At 36.8% G+C, this 21,428-nt stretch overlaps 1 protein-coding gene across 1 annotated transcript in view; it reads right to left on the bottom strand.

The window, feature by feature from the left end:
- Positions 1-21,172, bottom strand: part of GFM1 (G elongation factor mitochondrial 1) — a 44,281-nt gene extending 23,109 nt beyond the window's left edge. Inside the window, exons 1-13 of the mRNA XM_008008572.3 lie at positions 20,961-21,172; positions 19,898-20,050; positions 19,381-19,513; positions 18,732-18,936; positions 16,541-16,657; positions 13,802-13,952; positions 12,587-12,744; positions 11,422-11,506; positions 7,335-7,472; positions 5,425-5,526; positions 3,718-3,774; positions 952-1,089; positions 26-108 (exon numbers count right to left, since the gene is read on the bottom strand). Of these exons, the coding sequence (XP_008006763.3) occupies positions 26-108; positions 952-1,089; positions 3,718-3,774; positions 5,425-5,526; positions 7,335-7,472; positions 11,422-11,506; positions 12,587-12,744; positions 13,802-13,952; positions 16,541-16,657; positions 18,732-18,936; positions 19,381-19,513; positions 19,898-20,050; positions 20,961-21,041 (1,601 nt within the window). The 5' untranslated portion in view covers positions 21,042-21,172. The remainder of the gene's footprint in view (positions 1-25; positions 109-951; positions 1,090-3,717; positions 3,775-5,424; positions 5,527-7,334; positions 7,473-11,421; positions 11,507-12,586; positions 12,745-13,801; positions 13,953-16,540; positions 16,658-18,731; positions 18,937-19,380; positions 19,514-19,897; positions 20,051-20,960) is intronic.
- Positions 21,173-21,428: the final 256 nt, after the last annotated feature.

Here is a 21,428-nt window from a genome sequence, read left to right on the forward strand (position 1 = left end):
ATGTTTAATTACGTTGCATACTTACGGGACAGGGGCAGTAATGGTCTCTCGAAAGGCAACTTTTGGCTTTCCTGTGATACAAGGACAGCCATATTCTCTTTCCATCCTCTAAAAAGAGTGGGGAAAATATTATTCAAATTTAAAAAAATAAACTGAAAGAAAAACTCCTGAGCATCTTATATATCTTAGTAGCATTCATTTAAATATAATAAACAAATCTTAAATCATTTTAGTATTTTATAAGGATTACGTATGTGATACTTAATACAAACTGCTTTTACAGATTTTATATAAATGAATTCTAAGTTACATTGGTTAATTTATATTTACCTCCAATTAATCTACCCACTAAAACGTCACCATTGTTCCATATTATTATATATTCATTTGAATAATATATAAATCTGTTGTCAGGATTTTCTATCTCAACTTCAAAGATATGATCTCATTAAAATTTCTAATCACATACCTTTGTTTTTTACTTATATATCCATACATACAAGACCTTTCCTGGGAAGGTATAGGCCCCACCTTCCTTTTATCTATATTATAATGATCTTCAATTATTGACTTGAGAAGAAATGGCCTGAAGAGTTGGTACAACCGCAGGTTGTCTCCCTAAGGCTTGAACCAGGATTTACCTGACCCAGTTAACCATGACCTGGAGATGGACAGATATTCTTGTTGCAAATCCCCTGAGCCTTGATTCTAGGGGTCTAGAACATTTTACAAATAAAAAGATTTAGAGATCAAAAATAATTATTTTGTAACACATAGTAGCGGAAGCAGTAGACCACATCTGCATACAAACCAGAGTGAAGTTAGAGACATTAGATTGAGACATTAGATGAAAAACCAGTTAGTTAGAGACATTAGATTGAGAATTATTGCCTTTTAACAAAACAGATAGTAATAAATTGATTTTAACTTAACTTCCTTATTATTCATTACCTGAGCATAGATTTCCAGGTGTAATTCTCCCATTCCAGATACAATTGTCTCTTTGTTCTCAGTGTCAAAGTGTACTTTAAATGTGGGATCTTCTCTTGTAAACCTGCCAATACCTTTTGAAAACTTTTCCAGATCGTTCTTCAAAAGAAAAAGAAAATCACTATATGTTTTACTGCGCATGATAAGCAATGGGATTTTAGAGAAAACTTTACTGAATGAAATAAAATACATCAGCAGTTAAGAAATAAAAATGATACACATCTAGTTCTACTCCATTTTTAAAAACAGTGTGAGCTTGGATACCGCACAGCCAAGAGAGCAGGGAATAGCTCACTGAAAAGAATTTTCTTTCCATACCAAGATAGAAAACAAGAGTCCAAGACTTCACTCTATGCCCTTTCCTCTTACACTGACAAACTGTCCTTTTGTGAAAATTGCCCATGAAGCAGAAATTGGAATCTGTGTTACATTTTAGAAATCCTATACATAATCAAAGGAATCAGCATGTTTACCAAGACACTATTGTAGATCCAAGCAGGATAGTTAAGACCAACAAATAGGCAAATACCACAATGAGACTTGTCCCTTTCAAAACAGTCTGCTTGGATGTGGTATGATGCACCTTTTTTCTCGTTAGATGCCATGTAATCCCATGTGGTAAGCAAAGTAATGGCCCTCCAAAGATACCCTAATCCTCCCAAATCTGTCAATATGCTGCCTTACATAGTAAAGGGGACTTTGCAAATGTAATTAAGGTTACAGACCTGGAGATGGGGAGATTGTTATCAATTATCTAGGAGGGTACAACATAATCATGTGTGCCTTTAAAACATGGAGGAAGCCAGAAGGGTGGATGAGAGGGATTCCATGAAGGAAGAAGTGGCAGGAGATATCTGAAGCATGAAAGGGACTTAACCAGCTGTTGCCAGCACTAAAGATGCAGGAAGCGGGCCACAAGCCAAGGAAGGTGGGTAGCCTCTAGAAGCTAGGAACAGCCCTCAGGTAACAATCATCAAAGAAATGGGGACCCCATCCTACAACCACAAGGAATTGAATACTGCCAATAACCTGAGTAAGGAGAGAAATGATCCCAGAGAGCCTTCAGAAAGGAAAACAGCATTGCCAATATCTTGATTAATTTAGCCCTTTGAGAACAGTTATCAGTCTATGATCCACAGAACTATAAAATAATGTATTTGTGTTGTTTTAAGCCACATGTGGTAACTTCCTATGTCAGCAATAGAAAACTTACATGCCCAGTACCACCAATATTAACAGCTATCATTTACCACACACCTGGAGATGTGGTATGTGTTTTGCATACGTTTTCTCAAATCTCAACCACAATGCTGCAAGGCAGAATTACCCACATTTTATAGGTGAGGAAATGAGGTACAGAGAGTTTAAGTGACTTGTTCAAGGCCACACAGCTATTGCATGGCAAAGCTGGGACTGAATCCCAGTTTAGTCTTTCTAGGTCTTTTGCCTTTTTCCTGCACAAGCCAGATACTCTCAACTTAGAAACATCATGCCTGCCCCTACTATTGAGACTCATGGAGACTTCATTATTTGATTTAAATTAACTTATTCCAGCAAGCAAACATCTTTAAACTTTTTAATGCATACACAACCCCAAAACACCAAAAAACCTTCTGGATATTGAAGCATTGATTTCCCTCCATTATTGTAAATTATCAACAGTTAAGTGTCTTAGATAAACTCTGAATTTAGGAATGAAAAAGCATAACACATAAGTTCTAACCTTGCATACTTCCAAAGAGAAAAGCAAGCAATTTTAACAACGTACTTGGAATAAACTACGGCATCCTACCGAGGTTAAGATGTAAGGTTCACCTTTCCTCAAGTTCCTGAGAAAATGCAGTAATTTAATATGTCTTGCCACCTCAATTTTCTCTTTTCTATATTGAGGAAAGGTCTGGAAAACCTCAAGATTCCTCAAAATAGATGTAGTAGTAGCTGGTAGTGATATATCACACATGACAATTCATCAGAGTATGTTTTGTAATAAGTTCTGTATAACAAATCACAAAATGTTCACTCAATGTATGAATAAGTGAATTTCAATATACCACATTAACATGATTGTTATGAATGCCAAGGCAACTTAAGAACTAAAAAATTATGGTTCAAGATCAGACTAATTCCCATGGCAAAGAATGAAAATGCAAAACCTAACCAGGCAATTTTGGATTTATTAAAAGTTAAATTACATCAACCCAATTATAAAACTATAAAGCATAAAATTATCTTAAAAATTATATTTCAAAGTGAAAAAAAGTCTTATTTTCAGGCTTTCCATGCAATACTCAGACACTTACCTCAGAAATACCACAAAACCTAGAGCTATATTATAACCTATGAGTCGATTAATCAGTTCAACATTCTAAAGTACTTTATAGTGGGGTTTTACTACAGCTTACGAGAAATGCCCCTGATTCCCCCTTTTCAGTTATTTATGATTTGAATCCGGGAAGTTACACTTACCACTCTGAAGCCAACAATATACTAAAGAGTTATAAAGTACAGTAAGGTGAATATTTTAACACCATCCATTTCTTCAAATATACTGAGAAGTTATCATTAGGAACAGACTGGTAAATTTAAAAAGAAGATCTCAATACCAACAGAGGAAATAGAGACCATAAGACTGCTGGTTATTACAAGATATCAAGTGCATGGTAGAGAGAGATGAAAAAGAGCTCAAGTTTTAATTGTGATATATTGAGCTTTAAATCAAACTCCTACCTTGTTAGAAGGCTTCATTGCTATTGAAATGACAGGATCAGGAACATGAATTGACTCCTAAAATGTTTTTAAAAGAAAACAGAAGAATTCAAAAACAGACCCACATGGGTCAGGGATAGATTAATGTGCCACTTCACAACAGAACAAAGGATAAATACTAGCCATTGTCTTTAGGCTAGACAATATATATCTTGATGTGTTTTGCATTAAATACACATATTAATACAACATATTAATAAAGCTATCTACTTATATAAGTTCCCCCTTCCCAAAATAAAATTAATGAATGTATTTATTTACCTGTTTAACATAATCACTACAACTAATCCAAATACTGAGATGTGAAATTCTTATTGCTTGGTGGCTGTTGCAATCTTCTAAGTTACTTTATGTAATCAAAATATACTGTAATTACTGATAAGGCAAACAGAGAAAGGGCACCACATTCTTCATACCCATGATACCTCATTTAATCAATTACAACTCTGAGAAGCAGGTATTATCCCAATTTTACAAATAAAGTCACTAAAGCCTTGGAAATAAGGTAAAACAAATTGGCTAAGGGCCAGTAGGTAGTATAGGGCAAAGGTGAGACTCTAACCAAGGCCTATTTGTTTCAAAGCCTTGGTAAGCACTTCCCACAACCATCAATCACTTCATGTTGCTAATGAGAAGTACTTAGAGAAGGTCTTATCAATAATACTTAGAAAACATTCCTTTTATCTGGATCTCAAACAAAAATTGTATAGATTTATGCTTTTTTGTAGTGTCCTAAATCAACAGGTAATACTACACACATTAGAGAATATTATAGACAAAAAAACTAAACTATAAAATCATGAATTCATCATTAGATAGCAGGAAGTATTACAGTGCTAATCTGTTAGAGTTGGGTCAGTACTTATGTAAATGACCCACTGCAAATTACCTATGTACTCATCATACTCTTTCTTTACTGAATTCATGAAAGAGATCACTCTTAGGAACAAATGGCCATAATGTAACAGAATTTGCTCTACTACAGAAGCAAAAAAGGTGAGTGAGTGAAGGGAATTCAAAGGCAGGAACTACCTGTGCATGCTCCTCCCTCAGAATCCCTCAATGATAAAAAGGGACCTCTGAGTTCCAAACGGCAGGCTGTTTCTACAAATCAGACTGTGTAGTTGCATATTGCCTTCTGAGCCTGGTTATGTTCTGTTATCCCAAGTCTAGTCTAAATGTTACAGTCTGGTCTCACAAGGGATTGAGGGAACAGTACACTTTCCTGCTACTGAGTTAGTAAGGAAGTAGCACTCCACTGAAACTAGCTTGACGCTAGTGGTAACAATTAGAAATGCACCCCGAGTGTGGATGCAGGTCTCAGGGTGGAGGAATCAGAGCCACACTGTCCAGGTACCATCTGGTGGAGATTTTTCCTTCTTGCTAAACTTGGGAGGATTGTGGATCCTCCAAGTTTTCCTTTTTACTATAGTCAAAACTCTTCCTACTTTTTACAATGAAAAAACCAGGTGAGTTAGCTTACACAGCAGTTGTCTAATTGACATTCAAAGAGCTATAACCAACATTCAAAGAGCCACCACTAACTTGATGACTGTGGTACTCAACGAAAACTTCTGTGGTTGTTTTTCTGAAGTATTAAATGCACTACATGAAAAAACAGACTTTTAAAATTCTAGTGATAAGTAGCTTTGAAATTAAATGGCTTACCATGGAAAGGTCACTGCTGGCTTTGTTTGTGAACGTGTCTCCACTAGCACAGTCAATGCCAAACAACGCACAGATGTCTCCAGCATATACTTCCTCAACATCCTAAAAAAACAAATAAAACAAAATGATATTTGATATAAGTAATAAAGACGTGGTAACTAAAAAGTAACTGTACAGTACACACATTGTATATAAATAAGCATGGCAGAATCTCTCAGCTTGAATTCTATAGTGAATTAGCTAGAACCAATACAACAACAATCAACCATGCTAAGACGTATTTTTAAAAGGCCTTCATTTAAACCATATGTCAACAGACAAGATTTTAAACAGAAAACTCATTACTTGAAGGATCTGCAGTACCAACAACACAGTGCCTCAAAGTTCTAAAGTTATTTCTATGGAATTAAAAGGCATGTACTGGCGGGGCATGGTGGCTCACGTCTGTAATACCAGCACTTTGGGAGGTTGAGGCGAGTGAATCACCTGAGATGAGGAGTTTGAGACCAGCCTGCCCAACATGGTGAAACCCTGTCTCTACTAAAAATACAAAAAATTAGCCAGGCATGGTGGCGGGTGCCTGTAATCCCAGCTACTCGGGAGGCTGAGGTAGGAGAAACACTTAAAACTAGGAGGCAGAGGTTGCAGTGAGCCAAGATCGTGCCACTGCACTCCAGCGTGGGAGACAAGAGCAAAACTCCATCTCAAAAAAAAACAAAAAAAAAAAAAAAAAAAAAAAGGCATGTACTATATATGTTGCCGCAGTTAGACAATGAGATTGTGTATGACAGAGATATACCAGGAAACCTGTAAAGGAAGTTTTGAAAACAAAGGTAGGAGAATGGAGCCCACTGTACTAAAAATAATTTTAATTTCTCACAGATGCAAGCAGTCAAGAAAACACAGGAAATCTAAGAACAAAGCATCGGTGCCTCCAAGCTTCCTAGTTTTTGTCCTTTTACATTTACAGTTCATTCACAACAACTGTGGCTGTGAGTAAACATGTCTTTCTTTAATGGTGACACAACTACACAAATCTTCCAGCTCCTGGTCCATGAAACAGCTATGACAATCATTTAGCCTGCCCCCTGCTGCCTATCTCACAAAACAGCAATGCTGTCAGGTTTTGAGACTGACAATTCCTCCTTTAGAAGAAACAAAAGTTATAGCTACCAAAAAATTCATAAGATTTTGCTTAGACTGATACATTTCTCCAGGAATATATAGCTGGATTGGGAGAGGGTGGGAGTAGGGGACAAACTCATGCACTCAGTATTCCTTCCAAGACCTAACCATAAGGACTACAGAAGGCTATAGCAGACTCCAAGCCAACTCAAGAATTCAAGGCGTAAGTCAAAGTTTATCTCCCAGATCAGCCCCTGAAGCTTTAAATCTTCAGGTGGATTCTGGCCCCAATATGGTCCTGTAGTGGGTTCTACAATAGGAATAAAAGCTCCGGGGTTAAACAGGGCTTTTGTGCCTGCTGTATTTCAGAAAGTAAATAAAACAATGTGGAAAAGTGTGTAAATTTATGATTCTCTTATCTTTAAGAATCACAGTTCCACAGTCTTAAATGCCTATTACATTCTTTGTAATGATAGTTCTTGAGGAAAGTGCTGAATCTTATATTCTGAGTGTTAGGAAACTATCTCTTTTCCTTAACCCAGGCCCTTGAGAAAATATAACTAATTCACAACTACTGGTATTTAAAAAAACTGAGTTGTTAACATCTGCTAATTTAGCCTATAGCAAAGTGCTAGATCAGAGCTGCAACACATTTAAGTAAAAAGGAAGAAACTAGGAACATAATTTAACCAGAATTAATTTTCTAGTGGGGCTCAGGATACCAAGAAAGGTCTATTTCACCCATATTAGAGGAATTTCTAATCTCACGATGACCCTGTACTTGCCTCCATCATGTCGGCATGCATGCGAGTCAGCCGTTGCAACCGTACTTTCTTTCTTGTCCTTGTGTTATAGATGGTGTCACCCTTCTTTAGCTCTCCCTGGTAAATGCGAACGTAAGTTAATTGTCCAAATCGACCTACCTAGAAGTCAAGATCGGGTAGGGGCAAGAAGAATAAAAAGAAACATAATAATCAAAGTACTGAGGAAAGCTTCATAAGTCCCTCCGAATATTCTCTACCAATTTTAGTAAGCTATCTTACATACTTCAGTTTATTGTTATATACTAATACTAGCTTTGAACACAGATAAATGGCTGTTATTCATCAATCTTTTTGGTATCACAATCTAAGTTATTTCTGTTTCCTTTGAAATAAGCTATTAGTATTAGAACAAAATTTTTAAATTTTTTACATAATAAGGAAGTATCTTTCGCCTTCTAACATTATTTCATAAGTTTAATACAATAAGATATCAGACAAAACAAGGTATAATTGGAAAAACAACAAAGATACCATTAGAAACAGTAGGTGTGTGCTATACATCTAAAATACAATCTCTGATAATCACATGGAAAATTATGCAAGTAAGAGTTCTGTGGCTGGGCTGGTCGCTCAGGCCTGTAATCCCAGCACTTTGGGAGGCAGAAGCAGGTGGATCACCCGAGGTGAGGAGTTCAAGACCAACCGGGCCAACATGGCAAAACCCCATCTCTACTAAAAACACAAAAATCAGCTGGGGGTGGTGTCGCACCTATAATCCCAGCTACTCGGGAAGCTGAGGCAGGAAAATTGCTTAAACCTGGGAGGCGGAGGTTGCAGTGAGCCAAGAACGCACCACTGCACTCCAACCTGGGTGACAGAGTAGGTGAGACTCTGTCTCCAAAAAAAAAAAAGAGTTCTGTGAAGTGATTGAATATACTAGCAGTGACCAATTAACATATATTTAAAAGTTCCCAGTTCTTACCATGTTAATTGTACCCTTAACAAAATAGCAATCGAAATCCCAACAGGAAATTTTAAACATGTGATTAGTGATTTTAAATTCATTCAGAGGAATAAATAGGTAAAAACAGAAATTTTTCAAAATCTATGGTAATGAGATAAAACTAACCCTGACATATATAAAAATATATTAAAATGCTTGAAACTCACAAAATTCAGAAACAGCACAAATTAAACTAACCACCCCACACAGTATAGTATAAAAATCTAAAGTATAAAATATATTTGTCAATAGATGGTAAGGAAACATGACAAATCAATGGAAAAGGAAAAAAGGATTGTGCATAAAGTACTAACTGGACAAATGACACTCTATTTGGAGGCAGAGGAAATACATTTAGATCCTACCCAACAAACCAAATACCAGTTAAATTAATGATGGGGAAAGAAAAAAAAAAACGTAAAAAAGTAGAAGGAACGAAACTAAATATTAACAAAATACATACAAATAAAAGGTTTCTAAGGTTAAAAATTAAAGAATGACTAAACGAAAAAGACTGACATATTTGAGTATATGAACTTTAAAGCACTGATTGCTTTTAAAAATCAAAATGTATTTCATCAAGATGAAAGATTACAATAAAATTTTTCATTTGTTAAATCAGTAATGATTTTTAAATAATACTCAATGATGATATTCATTGAAATAATCCAATACATTAATTTGGAGAGTACGAACGCAATCTGGCAATATAAACCATTAAATATGAAAACATTCTATGCCTTTAACTCAATAATCACTATTCTGGGAATCCTAAGAAAATATTCTTATAGATGTATTTTTAAAAGCTTTACGTGTAAAAAATTTTACTGTAATGTTTCCACTTTTTAATTAAAAAAATGTTCCCCTAATTTTGGAGGTAATAAATATACTGTAAAATATTTTTAAAGTAGGAAAAAGCCCCCAAAATATAATCCCATCCCAGAAATAACCACTCTTAACACTTCCAACTTATCTACCACTTTTCCCCACTTAAAATATTACTAACAGAAGCAACAGCATTTCCACAAAAAGCCCATCCAGTCCCCAAATCTTGGTTTCTAATGCCATTTTACTTAAAAAGGAACCAGTGCTCCTTGGAGAATGGCTGACTCTAGGGCTAGGAAGCCTGGAGCGTCTTGTAGTGCTGGCAAGTAAGGAAGTATTCTCAAAAAGGCAAAACAGTGGAAGATGTTAAAGGAACACAGGAGTCAACTGAGAGTTCCCAATCGCCAAACCCTGTCACTCTGAACGACAAATGACATACTCAAAGTCATAGTCATGATTATAACTCAAAGTTCAAAATACGTATACATGAGTCCATACTGATATTAAATAAGCGATTGTCCAAATAAACAAATGAGCAAGGAAGAAAGACAAATCTCCCATTCAGAAGAATTCCAAATAACTTATGTAGGTACTGCCCCCTCAAGGGGGTGGAACATAATTCCCCACCCCTTAAGTGTTGGCTGAGTCAAGTGACTTCCTTTTAAAAAGTACACTATGAAAAGGGGAATAAAAAAAGTACAGTAACTTTATAGGGGAGAAACCTGTCAAACACTATCTCAGCCAGGTGTGGTGATTGAGGTTAGCATTAACAATGATAAATCATGCCGCAAGTCTGTACCTTGGATATGATGCGACAAGAATAACACTTTACCTCGATGGTAGTCCTCCTAAAAACATGACTCCAATCTAATCATGTGAAAAACATCAAATAATAAACCCAAATTGAGTGACACTCTACAAAAGAGCTGACCAATAATTCTCAAAAATGTCAATCTCGTGAGAAACAAGAAAGTCTAAGAAACTGTTACAGCCTAGGAGAGCATGAGGAGACATGACAATCAAATATAACATGGTCCTCTGGATGGACCTTCTGTAGTCCTTCTGTCTAGTGAGACGGAAAAAGACCTAGACAAAAACTAAAGAAATTCAAATGAAGTATGGATTTTAGTTAATAATAATGTACTAATATTGGTCCATTAGTTGCGACAGTGTATATTAACAATAGAAGAAACTGGGTGCAGGATATACAGGAATTCTGTGGACTATCTTCCTAACTTTTCTTTAAAATATTCTAAAATAAGTAAGTTTGTTTCTTTTTAAATCACAAACATCTTTTCATGTCAAAAAATAAGCATTTCAACAAAACTTTTAAAGTCTGAATAATGTTGCACTATAAGAATGTACCTCAGTTTATTTATCAAATTGTAATTACTGGGCATTTTATTTTTATTTATTTATTTTTTTTCGAGATGGAGTCTTGCTCTGCCGCCCAGGCTGGAGTGCAGTGGTGCGATCTCAGCTCACTGCAACCTACGCCTCCCGGGTTCAAGCAATTCTCCTGCCTCAGCCTCCTAAGTAGCTGGGATTACAGGTGCCCGCCACCATACCTGGCTAATTTTTGTATTTTTAGTAGAGACGGGGTTTCACCATGTTGACTAGACTGGTCTCAAACTCCTGACCTTGTGATCCGCCCGCCTCAGCCTCCCACTCCTGACCTTGTGATCTGCCCGCCTCGGCCTCCCAAAGTGCTGGGATTACAGGTGTGAACCACCACGACCGGCTGGGCATTTTCAATTGTTTGTGAGATTTTGGTTTTATAAGGTGAGCTGAAGCTAACATTAATTTGCTACCCTTCATTAGTTCCTTAGGACATATTTCTAGAAATGGACCCAATGTTATTTAAAACAGCAGAAACCTGGAAACAATATGAACGTCTAACAATTAGGAAATTTTAAGCAAATTTTGGTGTATCTACTTGATGCACTGTTACGCTACTACTTAAAATGTTTAAACTATTTATAGAAACATGGACCATTATCTATTGTGACATTAAATAAAAAGAGCAAGACAAAACTATACAGGTAGTATGATTTCAGTAAAAATGTACACTCTTCAGGCAAAGAGAAGAGACTAGAAAGAAATGCACCTAATAACAAAAGAACTATCATGTCAGAGCTTTGGAAATTCTCTATCTGCTCCTTCTACTTTTCCTATTTTACGCATCTTTCATAAAGGTCAGAGTCATTCTGTAATAGGAATAAAGCCTAGAAGTAAAAACATTCTACAGATAGCAGTTAAATACATTAAAAAGCAACTTACCTCCAGTTTAAAAGCCAGGCCTACAAACGGGTGGGAATTGTCTCTACTGGAGTTCATTAGGATTTTGGTTTTCTCTTTTGAGTCACTTAAAATAAAAGAAATATAAATCTATGAGATGCAATATTGATATTTCTATCACTTTATTTCATCAGGAAGTATTATCTGAGAAAAAGCACATGTGTGGGATATTACTGGTGTCATACATAAGTAAAATTTCACTGAAAGAGATCAATAGAAATAAGTTCTCAGCTGGGCATAGTGGCTTATGCCTGTAATCCCCACACTTTGGGAGACCAAAGTGAGAGGATCACTTGAGCTCAGGAGTTTGAGGTTGTGGTGAGCTATTACTGCATCACTGCACTCCAGCCTAGACAACTGAGCAAGACTTTGTCTCAAAAAAAAAAAAAAAAAAAAAAAAAGTCTTCAGAGCTTAGCTTAGTTACTACACAGTGATAGGACAAGAGTAGACTAAAAAACACAGAAACGGTCTCATAGGGAAAGAAAAGAAAATAATCAATGAGTTTTTTTTTTTTGAAGTTTGTTTTTTTTTTTTTTTCTGAGACACAGTCTTGCTCTGTCACCTAGGCAGGCTGGAGTGCAGTGGCACAATCTCAGCTCCCTGCAGCCTCCACCCTCCGGGTTCCAGCGGTTCTTCTGCCTCAGCCTCAGCTGGGATTACAGGCGCACACCACCACGCCCAGCTAATTTTTGTCTTTTTAGTAGAGATGGGATGTCTACATGTTGGTCAGGCTGGTCTCAAACTCCTGACCTCAGGTGATCCGCCCGCCTTGGCCTCCCAAAGTGCTGGGATTACAGGCGTGAGCCACTGCGCCCGGCAGAAGTTTGTTTCTTAAAGTTTTTTTTTTTTTAACAGTTATGTCTGAAAACATCTAGTCCCAAATGAAAAAATTTTCTAATGATGTAAACCTTGAGAGACAGTAAAACAAATCATACTTTTAACTCAAAACAGAATATGATATGGGAACTGACATAATAAATATTTTTCTATGTCAAAATTGTTACCCAAATAAAAACCGTGATTAATGTTTGTAAATTATGAAAAAAAATCACAGACATAACTAGAAGAACCATCCTTAAATTCCTTCACAGTGCACAAATATGAAAGTATTTCTGCATAAACTAAGATTCAGTTTTCAAGACTTACTCCTCCTGATTGAGAATAGCATAGTTCTGGACTTCAGATGGATTTGGGAGGTATTCTAAAACAGCATCTAAAAGAGGCTGAACTCCTTTGTTCTTCAGGGCGCTTCCCAAAAATACAGGAGTAAATGATCTTTTCAGAGTAGCTCTTCGAATTGCTATCTACAAAAGAAAACAATTTAATGGTAGTTAATGTTAAAATTATATGTTGTGCTTCAAGTCAATTACAAAAGAATAAAATGAACTGATACTCTACTCTTTGGAGTGCTGACTCTAATAGAGACTAAAATCAGGTCCCCAATGAACTTAAGGTCAAAATACAAAGAAAAAAATCACTTTCTCCTTCAGGGTGGGGAAGTGATTTACTATACAACTGCTTTCGACACTCTTGGAATCACTAATTGTCACTAATTTTCAATTTGCTAAAAAAAAATACATATACACATAGAAAATAAACACACTAATAGAACACTGCAGAGAGTATGCTACAATTGTGTAAAATGGAGGAAAAAGTAATATATATGCAAAACCAAAAGCCTATGGAAAAATATACCAGAAACTATTAACTGGTAACCTGTTTCAGGGACGGGGAAGAGACCGGGAAGACGGAAAAAAAATAAAATAAAAGGGTGTTTACTGTTTACCTTTGTATACCTTTCAAATATTTAAACCATATGAACATATGCTCGATTAAGAAACATTTATCTTTTTCTCTTTGTAAAGAGCATACATACAGGAAACCAAACAGTACAAATCTCTCATAAATTACAGGTCATGACAGTAGCAGGCTCCAGGTCCTGCCCCAACCCTTAGTGAAACACCATCAATGTGTCTGCTAGCTGAGCAGGCCTTAGAGAATACGTAGTGGAGCTTTAGCTCTAGCAGCTGGAAGAGGCCAACAATAGTGCTGTGGCCACAACCAACAAATGAATAAAATGACCTGACACTCTTTGGAGTGCTGGCTCTAATAGAAACTAAAATCAAGTCCCCAATAATTTAAGGGTCCTCAATAACTTTTCTCATTTGAAGATATTATATAACTCACTTAAAAAAAGTAATATACCATGTCAAGTATTTTTTGAGGAAGCCAATTATGTTAAATAAATGTGCTGAGATTTCATTAATAAAGCCCATACATAAAAGCATCATGTCCCCTCCCTACAAAAAACAAACAACTTCTTTTTGTTGTTAATATAAGACTTATTTTGAAAGCACTTGCCTTTAAATCAGAAATCGAGGGGATTTTTTCTTCCAGAAACATCTCACCAAGCTGTTCATCTGAATTGGCAACACATTCAATTAGCTCCTGCCGGTGGTCAGTGGCCGCCGCCCTTAATTCAGCTGGAATCTCACCATATCGAACAATCTGACTAAGAAAACAAATATTTTGGTGCTTTAAGGATATTCAACTTGATATACGAAGGACTAATGAAAAAGATATGATTAAAACATTTTTTTAGGTAAGACAGAGCTCTGATACATTTGCATTCAAATGGCAAACAAGACTAATGCATACCTTTAAAATGCACACAGAATAATAGATAAATATACCGTAACAGGCAAGTTTAAAGACAAGGTTGCACTACCAGTAACTGAAGAGCTAAAACAGTCCACTATCATGAGAAAAAAAATCTCTGGTTTTATAATAGACATCACATTCTACTTTTCTGCATATCAAGTTTTACAGAAGATAATGATAAAATATATAACACAAAATCTTCCCAATTTAATACAACCTGGTTTTATCCTTACTCAATATACAGTAAAACACAAGTTCAAAACAATGACTTGACAAAGTATCAACTAAATCAAAGTTTAAACTCTTCAGTGTAGTTTTTACTGTATTCTAATTATTTTAAAACTGGCAAGCATGCAAAGTAATAACAGCATCCATTTACTGAATACTTATAATGCAGTAAGCACTAAACTAAGTATCTGACAAGCTATTTATTTGATCTTCACATATGAAGTAGCTTTTATTATCTGCATTTTCAGATCAACTAACTTACACAGGCAAAGTAATTTGCCCAGCGCTGTCCTACTAGTAAACAGAAGAGGTAAGATTCAAAGCCAACCTGTCTGGTGCCCATCTGAGTTCTTGAAAATTCTATTAATCATATTCTTATTAATCACATTCTTATTAATCACAACATAACAATCTCTAGCGAGAAGCACTAGGAAGACCTTACTCTATTCCTTTCCATTAATAACAGACCTGATCATACACTTTTTAACAAAGAATATCCCAATTTGTAGTTTTTAAAAAAGGGTGACTAAATATGGCAGACTCTTCAATCTGTGACATCATTTCTCCATTCCTCCAGAGGCTGAACAGGTAAAATTACAAATCAAATGTTCAAAGCCAAAATGGATATACTTGATATGATATTTAAAAGCAGTCTGAAAACTTTTCAAGGTATTTCTTTTAAAATGGAAATTAATATAAAAAATTAAGCGTTTCAGAAAATACATTCCTAACTTCAATAAAGACAAAAGAAGCCATTTCCAAGGAAACAAAAAGTAACTCTTAATATTCTAAGACTCCCCACAGCCTCAGATCTTAGTTTCAACCTTCCTGGCAAGCTCCCTGCTTCTTAGCCTTTCACGTGTCAGAATCATCTGCGGATTCCTTTCCAAATATACATACAGTAAACTAGGGCTGGAGAAGGGTACATGTACATTAAGAAGCTGCATCTGTGGTTCTGATGTACAACAAAGTTTAAGAGTCTCTACTTCTGACAACAGAAATATGTGCCTTGGTAATTCTGGGAAAGTGGATTTATTCATTCATTTACAAATATTTTTGAGTCCCTATTATGTACCAGGCAGTTGCAGGGGCTGGGACATAGCAGTGAATAAAGTAGGAAAAAATAAAATGAAAAATTCTGCCTTTCTGGGCCTTATATCATAAGGAGTAGAAGGTAAACTTTGCTGTCATTACTCAGTTGTCACATAAAAAGTGAGAGAAACATCTTATCCCCTGGACAGACTCCATCCTTTTCCTGCTTACAAGATGGCTGATGAAGATAAATTCTACAGTTCACTGATCACAATGCCATTCACCCACCTGCCAGACCTGCAATCCCAATTCCATAGCAGAGGAAGGAAATCCCTCAGGAAGTGCCTGTGGAGAAACTACCAGGCTCCAGAGGTCACTCCTCAGAACAAAGGATCATTTATGACTCCTCACATTGTCTAGATCAATGTCACTCAAAGTATGGTCTGCAGACCTGTAAGAGCAGCAGCAACTGGAAACCTTCCAGAAATGCAAACTACGGGCCCTACCCCAATGGACTGATCAGCATCTCTGGAGGCAGAGCCAGGACTATGTCTTTTAACAAAGTCTCCAGGAGACTGTTATGAATGCTGAGGTTTGATAACCACCAGGCAATTGCAGTACTTTGTAGGTAAAGGTCGCTCAAAAGCTGATGGACCAAATACCACATCAAAAAGTTACCAATTTATTTCTTGCATTTCCCAAACTACATTTGTACAATTGTTTTAACTTATCAATCTTTTTTGTCCATGTAATTATAAAGCAGGAGGAGCAAATATTTATGATCCCTATTTTCTTCCTAATTTTTATCCCAATACCCCAGACCTGGCAGCTGCTCTATAAAAGTCCACAGAATGAATAAATGAACAAGTGCAAAAAGATAAAATACATTTACTAACCCAAATTTACTAACCCAAACTGAAGGCCTCCTTCCACCACACCACGCGTGCCATAATGTGATATGAGTTTATTACTCAAAAAGTAACACAGTCTCTCTCAGAATAAATACTAAATAAAATGGGGAGCAACAAGGATTAAAGGCATTAAAACAAAACCATCTCAGAGTATTCTTCCAGCCACATTTCAAAAAGATAGTTACTCTGGGTTTGATGAACTTATCCTTTCTTTCTTTTTAATGCTTTTTAAAATTTAAAATTTTAATAATGTATTTTTAGCACTTACCCAAAGTCTCCATCAAAATAGATGGCTCGTTCCTCAATAAGATCTATAATACCTTTAAAATTACCCTCCAAACCAATTGGTATCTGCATAAACGCTGCATTATGATTTAGTTTAGACCTGAAAAATAAAAGTACACTTGTTTACCTTTTTTCTTTTCCCCTAATCCCTTTGAAATGAGTATTTTAAAAAATCAATGGCAGACACTGGAGAACTGAGAAGGGTGTTACCATCAGGTCAGAACAGAAAATATAAATCTGTTGGGAACAGACTGACAATGTTAACTCAAGGAGCTCAGGAAGCCACAACCCCATTCAGGCAACAAAAAGAACTCCAGAATAACTGTTTTACCATCAGATCCCCAGATACACTGGATCAAAAGCAAAAGGGGGAAGAATAGATAATGGGGGGCTAGCCGGGAAATTAAATAGTAGGATAGCTGAGCCCACCTTTTATTTATTTATTTATTTTTATTTTTTTTGAGAGAGTCTCCCTCTGTTGCCAAGGCTGAAGTGTAATAGCACAATTTTCGTTCACTGCAACCTCTGCCTGCCGGGTTCAAGCGATTCTCCTGCCTCAGCCTCCCAAGTAGCTGGGATTACAGGCGCCTGCCACCATGCCCGGCTAATTTTTTGTATTTTTAGTAGAGACGGGGTTTCACTACGTTGGCCAGGCTGGTCTTGAACTCCTGACCTTGTGATCCACCCGCCTCGGCCTCCTAAAGTGCTGGGATTACAGGCGTGAGCCACCACACCCGGCCCGGGCTCAAAACTGAATAGAAACTGCATTCACTGGCAAAAATTCTCATTGGAAAAGAATATGCTCTAGCTACCACTGTTTAGTCTAGACTCTAAACTCCCATCTATAACTATGGTTAAAGATCTAAGAATCACCAGATATTTGAAGGAAACCAAAAGCTTGAAAGAGAATGTGAACTTAATAAAACTTATCTCCAAGAAGAGAGTTACTAGAGCAAAGAAAATAAAATGTAAAGATTTGAGAAACGATTACCTCTACTGATAAAAATGTTGCAATAAAAGAGAAAGTTTACGAAAATTAAGTACATAATTGCCGGAAAAAAAGTTTTAAGGCAAGCTAAATAACTGAAGAGACACAAATGAATATCAAATTAGTGAGCTGGAAGATCAACCTCAAGAATTCTCTCATAAGCGCAATGCAAAATGAGAAGGAGACAGAAAGAATAAGTATGATAGAAAAGGTAAGACATGAAGGTCAGATATAGAAGTTCCAGATTTTTCTCTGCTTTATAGAAGTTACAAAATGGAAAACAAATAAATGGGAGTGGAGAAAAGAATAAACCGAAGCAAGCAAATAAATGCTAAAACAGTGTTTCCTTGGAATTCAGAAGATTCGGTGAAAAAAGTCCATCTATTGCCAAGCACAAGTAAAATAAGGACAAAAAGTAAAAACATTTTACCAAAAGTTATAAATACCCAACTAAGAAAATGTTCACTTTCATATCAAATATATCACTTCCATCAGATTTTTTGTCATCAGACACACCATTCTCAGCCTGTCCACTACCATAATCTTTACACCTATATATCCATCAACTGTGCCATGTGAAACATAAGTATGAACTCTACAGCTACACTTGCACATCTACAAAAGGTGAAAAGTGAAATTCTGACCTTTTTAAAGGCTTTGTGAAATACACAGTATTGTGTAAAATTTAAAATGCTATAAATACTACTGGTTCTATCTGGTACAGAAAGGAAGTGTTACTGTTGTCCTAGAAAATATGTTTCCATCTGAAAACAAGAAAATCTCATTTCTATGGCAAGCTATTTAAGGGCATTAATTAAAATGCTTCAAGGAAAAAGTAAAACCAAAGATGATCTTTCGTCTAAATAAAACACAAGGCATTTTTAGAATCTAGATTATAACTTCTCTAATAATAGCAAAACAGTATAAACAGACTGTTTTCTGAATCCATCTTCAAATTCCCTAGAATTTAAGTAATATTGTCCCCATTTTACAGAGAAGGTAGCTGATGAGAACTACCACAAGTCAATTTACTAAAATCAGTGTTCCACTTACTAACTCACATAAATACATTTAAAAAGCTAAATTTAAGAATAAAGTTTAATGACAGTGAATTAATCATCCTTCTAAATATAAGGTTTGCTGTCTAGAGCATCACATCCTCTTTGTCCATTCTAAGGCTCATTACCTCATTTGCTGCAGGGCCCTGGCTGGGTTGGAGCCCAATCGGTCCAATTTGTTCATAAAAGTTAGAAATGGAACGTTGTAGCGTTTCATCTGACGATTGACAGTCATGGTCTGGCACTGTACCCCTCCAACAGCACAGAGAACAAGGACTGCACCATCCAACACTCTCAGGGCCCTTTCAACTTCTATTGTGAAGTCCACATGCCCTGAATAAGATAAAGTATGAGAGGGTCTTAAAGAGCAATCTGAATTTTTAACATATGCACTATTAAAAGTTTTTGTATCTCTGCTCGTCACAAAAGTCTTCTAATTAGAATGTAGATTCCTGAGCTCACCAATACTATTCACCAACCCTTAAGTGGAGGGCCCGGCAAGACCACTTCAAGAAGATACTAGGGCACAGGCACCGTTAGAATCAGCTAGAATATGTAGAAGGCAAGAATCTACCTACTCACAATTACTTGCACAAAATTTTCAAGAAAACTACATAAGGATGAAGTGCTCTAGGTCCTAAGTTAGGCTTCTTTAATAGGAATTCAGTGTTATACTTTTGAGTATTTGACACTCAAAAATTAATTGGGTCATAGTAACAGAAAGAACCAAATGCTTTTGCCAAAAGAAGCTGCAATAAAACCAAGAATCCAACTCACCAGGAGTATCTATAATGTTAATATTGACATCTTTCCACATGGTGTAAGTGGCCGCTGACTGAATAGTGATTCCTCTTTGTCTCTCTAGTTCCATGGAATCCATGACAGCACCAACTCCATCTTTACCTTTCACCTAAACACAAGCACAGCAATTCAGACTTTCTCTGCTCCTGCATTCCAAGAAGGAAAGAAAACTTAACTGAAATGGAAACAGCTGTCAGGTGCAGGGGCTCATGCCTATAATCCCAGTACTGTGGGAGACTGAGGCAGGAGGATAATTTGAGCCCAGGAGTTTGAGACCAGCCTGAGCAACAAAGTGAGACCCCATCTATAAAAACTTAAAAGAACACCAGAACACAGATACTTAAGCAACTTTCAGATAGGCCTGTCAAAGGTCCACTGTTACCACTGTTTTAATCTTTCATAATCTTTCAGGTTTATAAGCTTTATTAAATAATGGCAACAAAACAATTAAAATCAGGTTCTAATTCATCCGGAATCAACTATGAATATATACCTCATGCATCTGTGCAATTCTGCCAGTGTAGTAAAGGACTCGTTCTGTTAATGTTGTTTTCCCAGAATCAATGTGAGCTGAGATTCCAATATTTCGTATTCTTTCATTAGGAATCACCCCTGATGAAGACCATCGGCAGGCATTCCAATTCACCTGAAAAAAATATGAGAGCTCAATTCTACGCACCTTTTATAAGAGAGAACAACAGAGAATTAAAGGAGTATGGTGGACATTATTCCTCCAAGAAATCTCATTGGATATGAGATAGCTTGAGAAAGGCACCAGGGGAAACGTTTAAGCCTGGAACTCTTGTAATCAGAGGAGAGACTACAAAAGACAGAAAAGACGTATTCTTTTAAATTAATTAACGAATAAATCAAATTTAATTAAAATGGGAGATAATTTTTACTACACATTTGAAAATACACACTGGGGCAGATAAAATCACAAAGACAGCTCCAAAAAACTTTAATAGAAAATACAAATTTTAGCTTAAATTTAACTTAATTGTTTTCCCTTTCTCCTTTACTGTAGTTCACAGATGACAAATATGTTTGAGAACTTATATGCTCTATGCAGTGGTGCTAATGGCTCCAAAAGATTTACAATTCCCTCGAAACAAAAACAATTCATGAAGTTTGTTTTAACTTTACTCTGGGGACAGGGGATGGGGATCCCTATTAGATGGAATTAAGATACAATATAAACCTTTCCCTATAGGACTGCACTTCCACAATGTACAACTATTTATGGGAAAAGAGAGGCAAAACAAACAAACAAACAAACAAACAAAAAACCACCTTAGAAAAGGTGGATAAAATATGAAAGTATTTCAGTGACAGGTACTTTTAGCTGATTAAACCCCAGGGATACCAGAGAGCAAAACAAACAAGTTAACGAGCCAATGTGCAGGCACGGAGGGGCTTTTCAGCACTGACGCGCGACCGCCAGTATTCGGAGCTGCCAGTCAGGAGGACTCAGGAGTGTCACTGCCTTCCATGGCCCAGAAGGGACCACAAGGTCTCGGGAATGGTCCCGATTGAGTCTCTCTGTGCTCCAGTACCTGCTTCCTCTGCCATCCTAGGGAGGCGGGGGCCCTTCCGCGCCCCAGAGCCGTGACAGTTGCGGCTCCCAGCAGTCTCATCGCAAGCACAGAGCACGCGACAACTCCCGTGGCTCCGGGTCGGTTCAGCTACCTGTAACGCACCGGGAAGCGGTCAAAGTCACGCCGGCGGCCAATGTTGTAAGAGCACTTCCGGGGCAAAGGACGCAAGGAAAAAGAGAGTGAGGAAATGAAAGAGAAGCAACTGGACTGGAGGCGGAGCAGTGCCTACGCTGCTCGCGCGCCGTCTACCGACATGGAAGAGAAAGTGCAATCGCTTTGCGTTTGCTCCCAGTAAGACGACACAGGTGTATGGGTGGGGGAAGGGAGTCCTTCTTTGGTCTTCGTCTTCTATTTCAAATATTACCTCTGTATTAAAATACAGCCTTTAAACATGGTTGTTAGGCCTGTAAAGCAATGTGGAGAAGT

Source organism: Chlorocebus sabaeus, chromosome 15, assembly GCF_047675955.1.
Source record: "Chlorocebus sabaeus isolate Y175 chromosome 15, mChlSab1.0.hap1, whole genome shotgun sequence".
Taxonomy (NCBI): domain Eukaryota; kingdom Metazoa; phylum Chordata; class Mammalia; order Primates; family Cercopithecidae; genus Chlorocebus; species Chlorocebus sabaeus.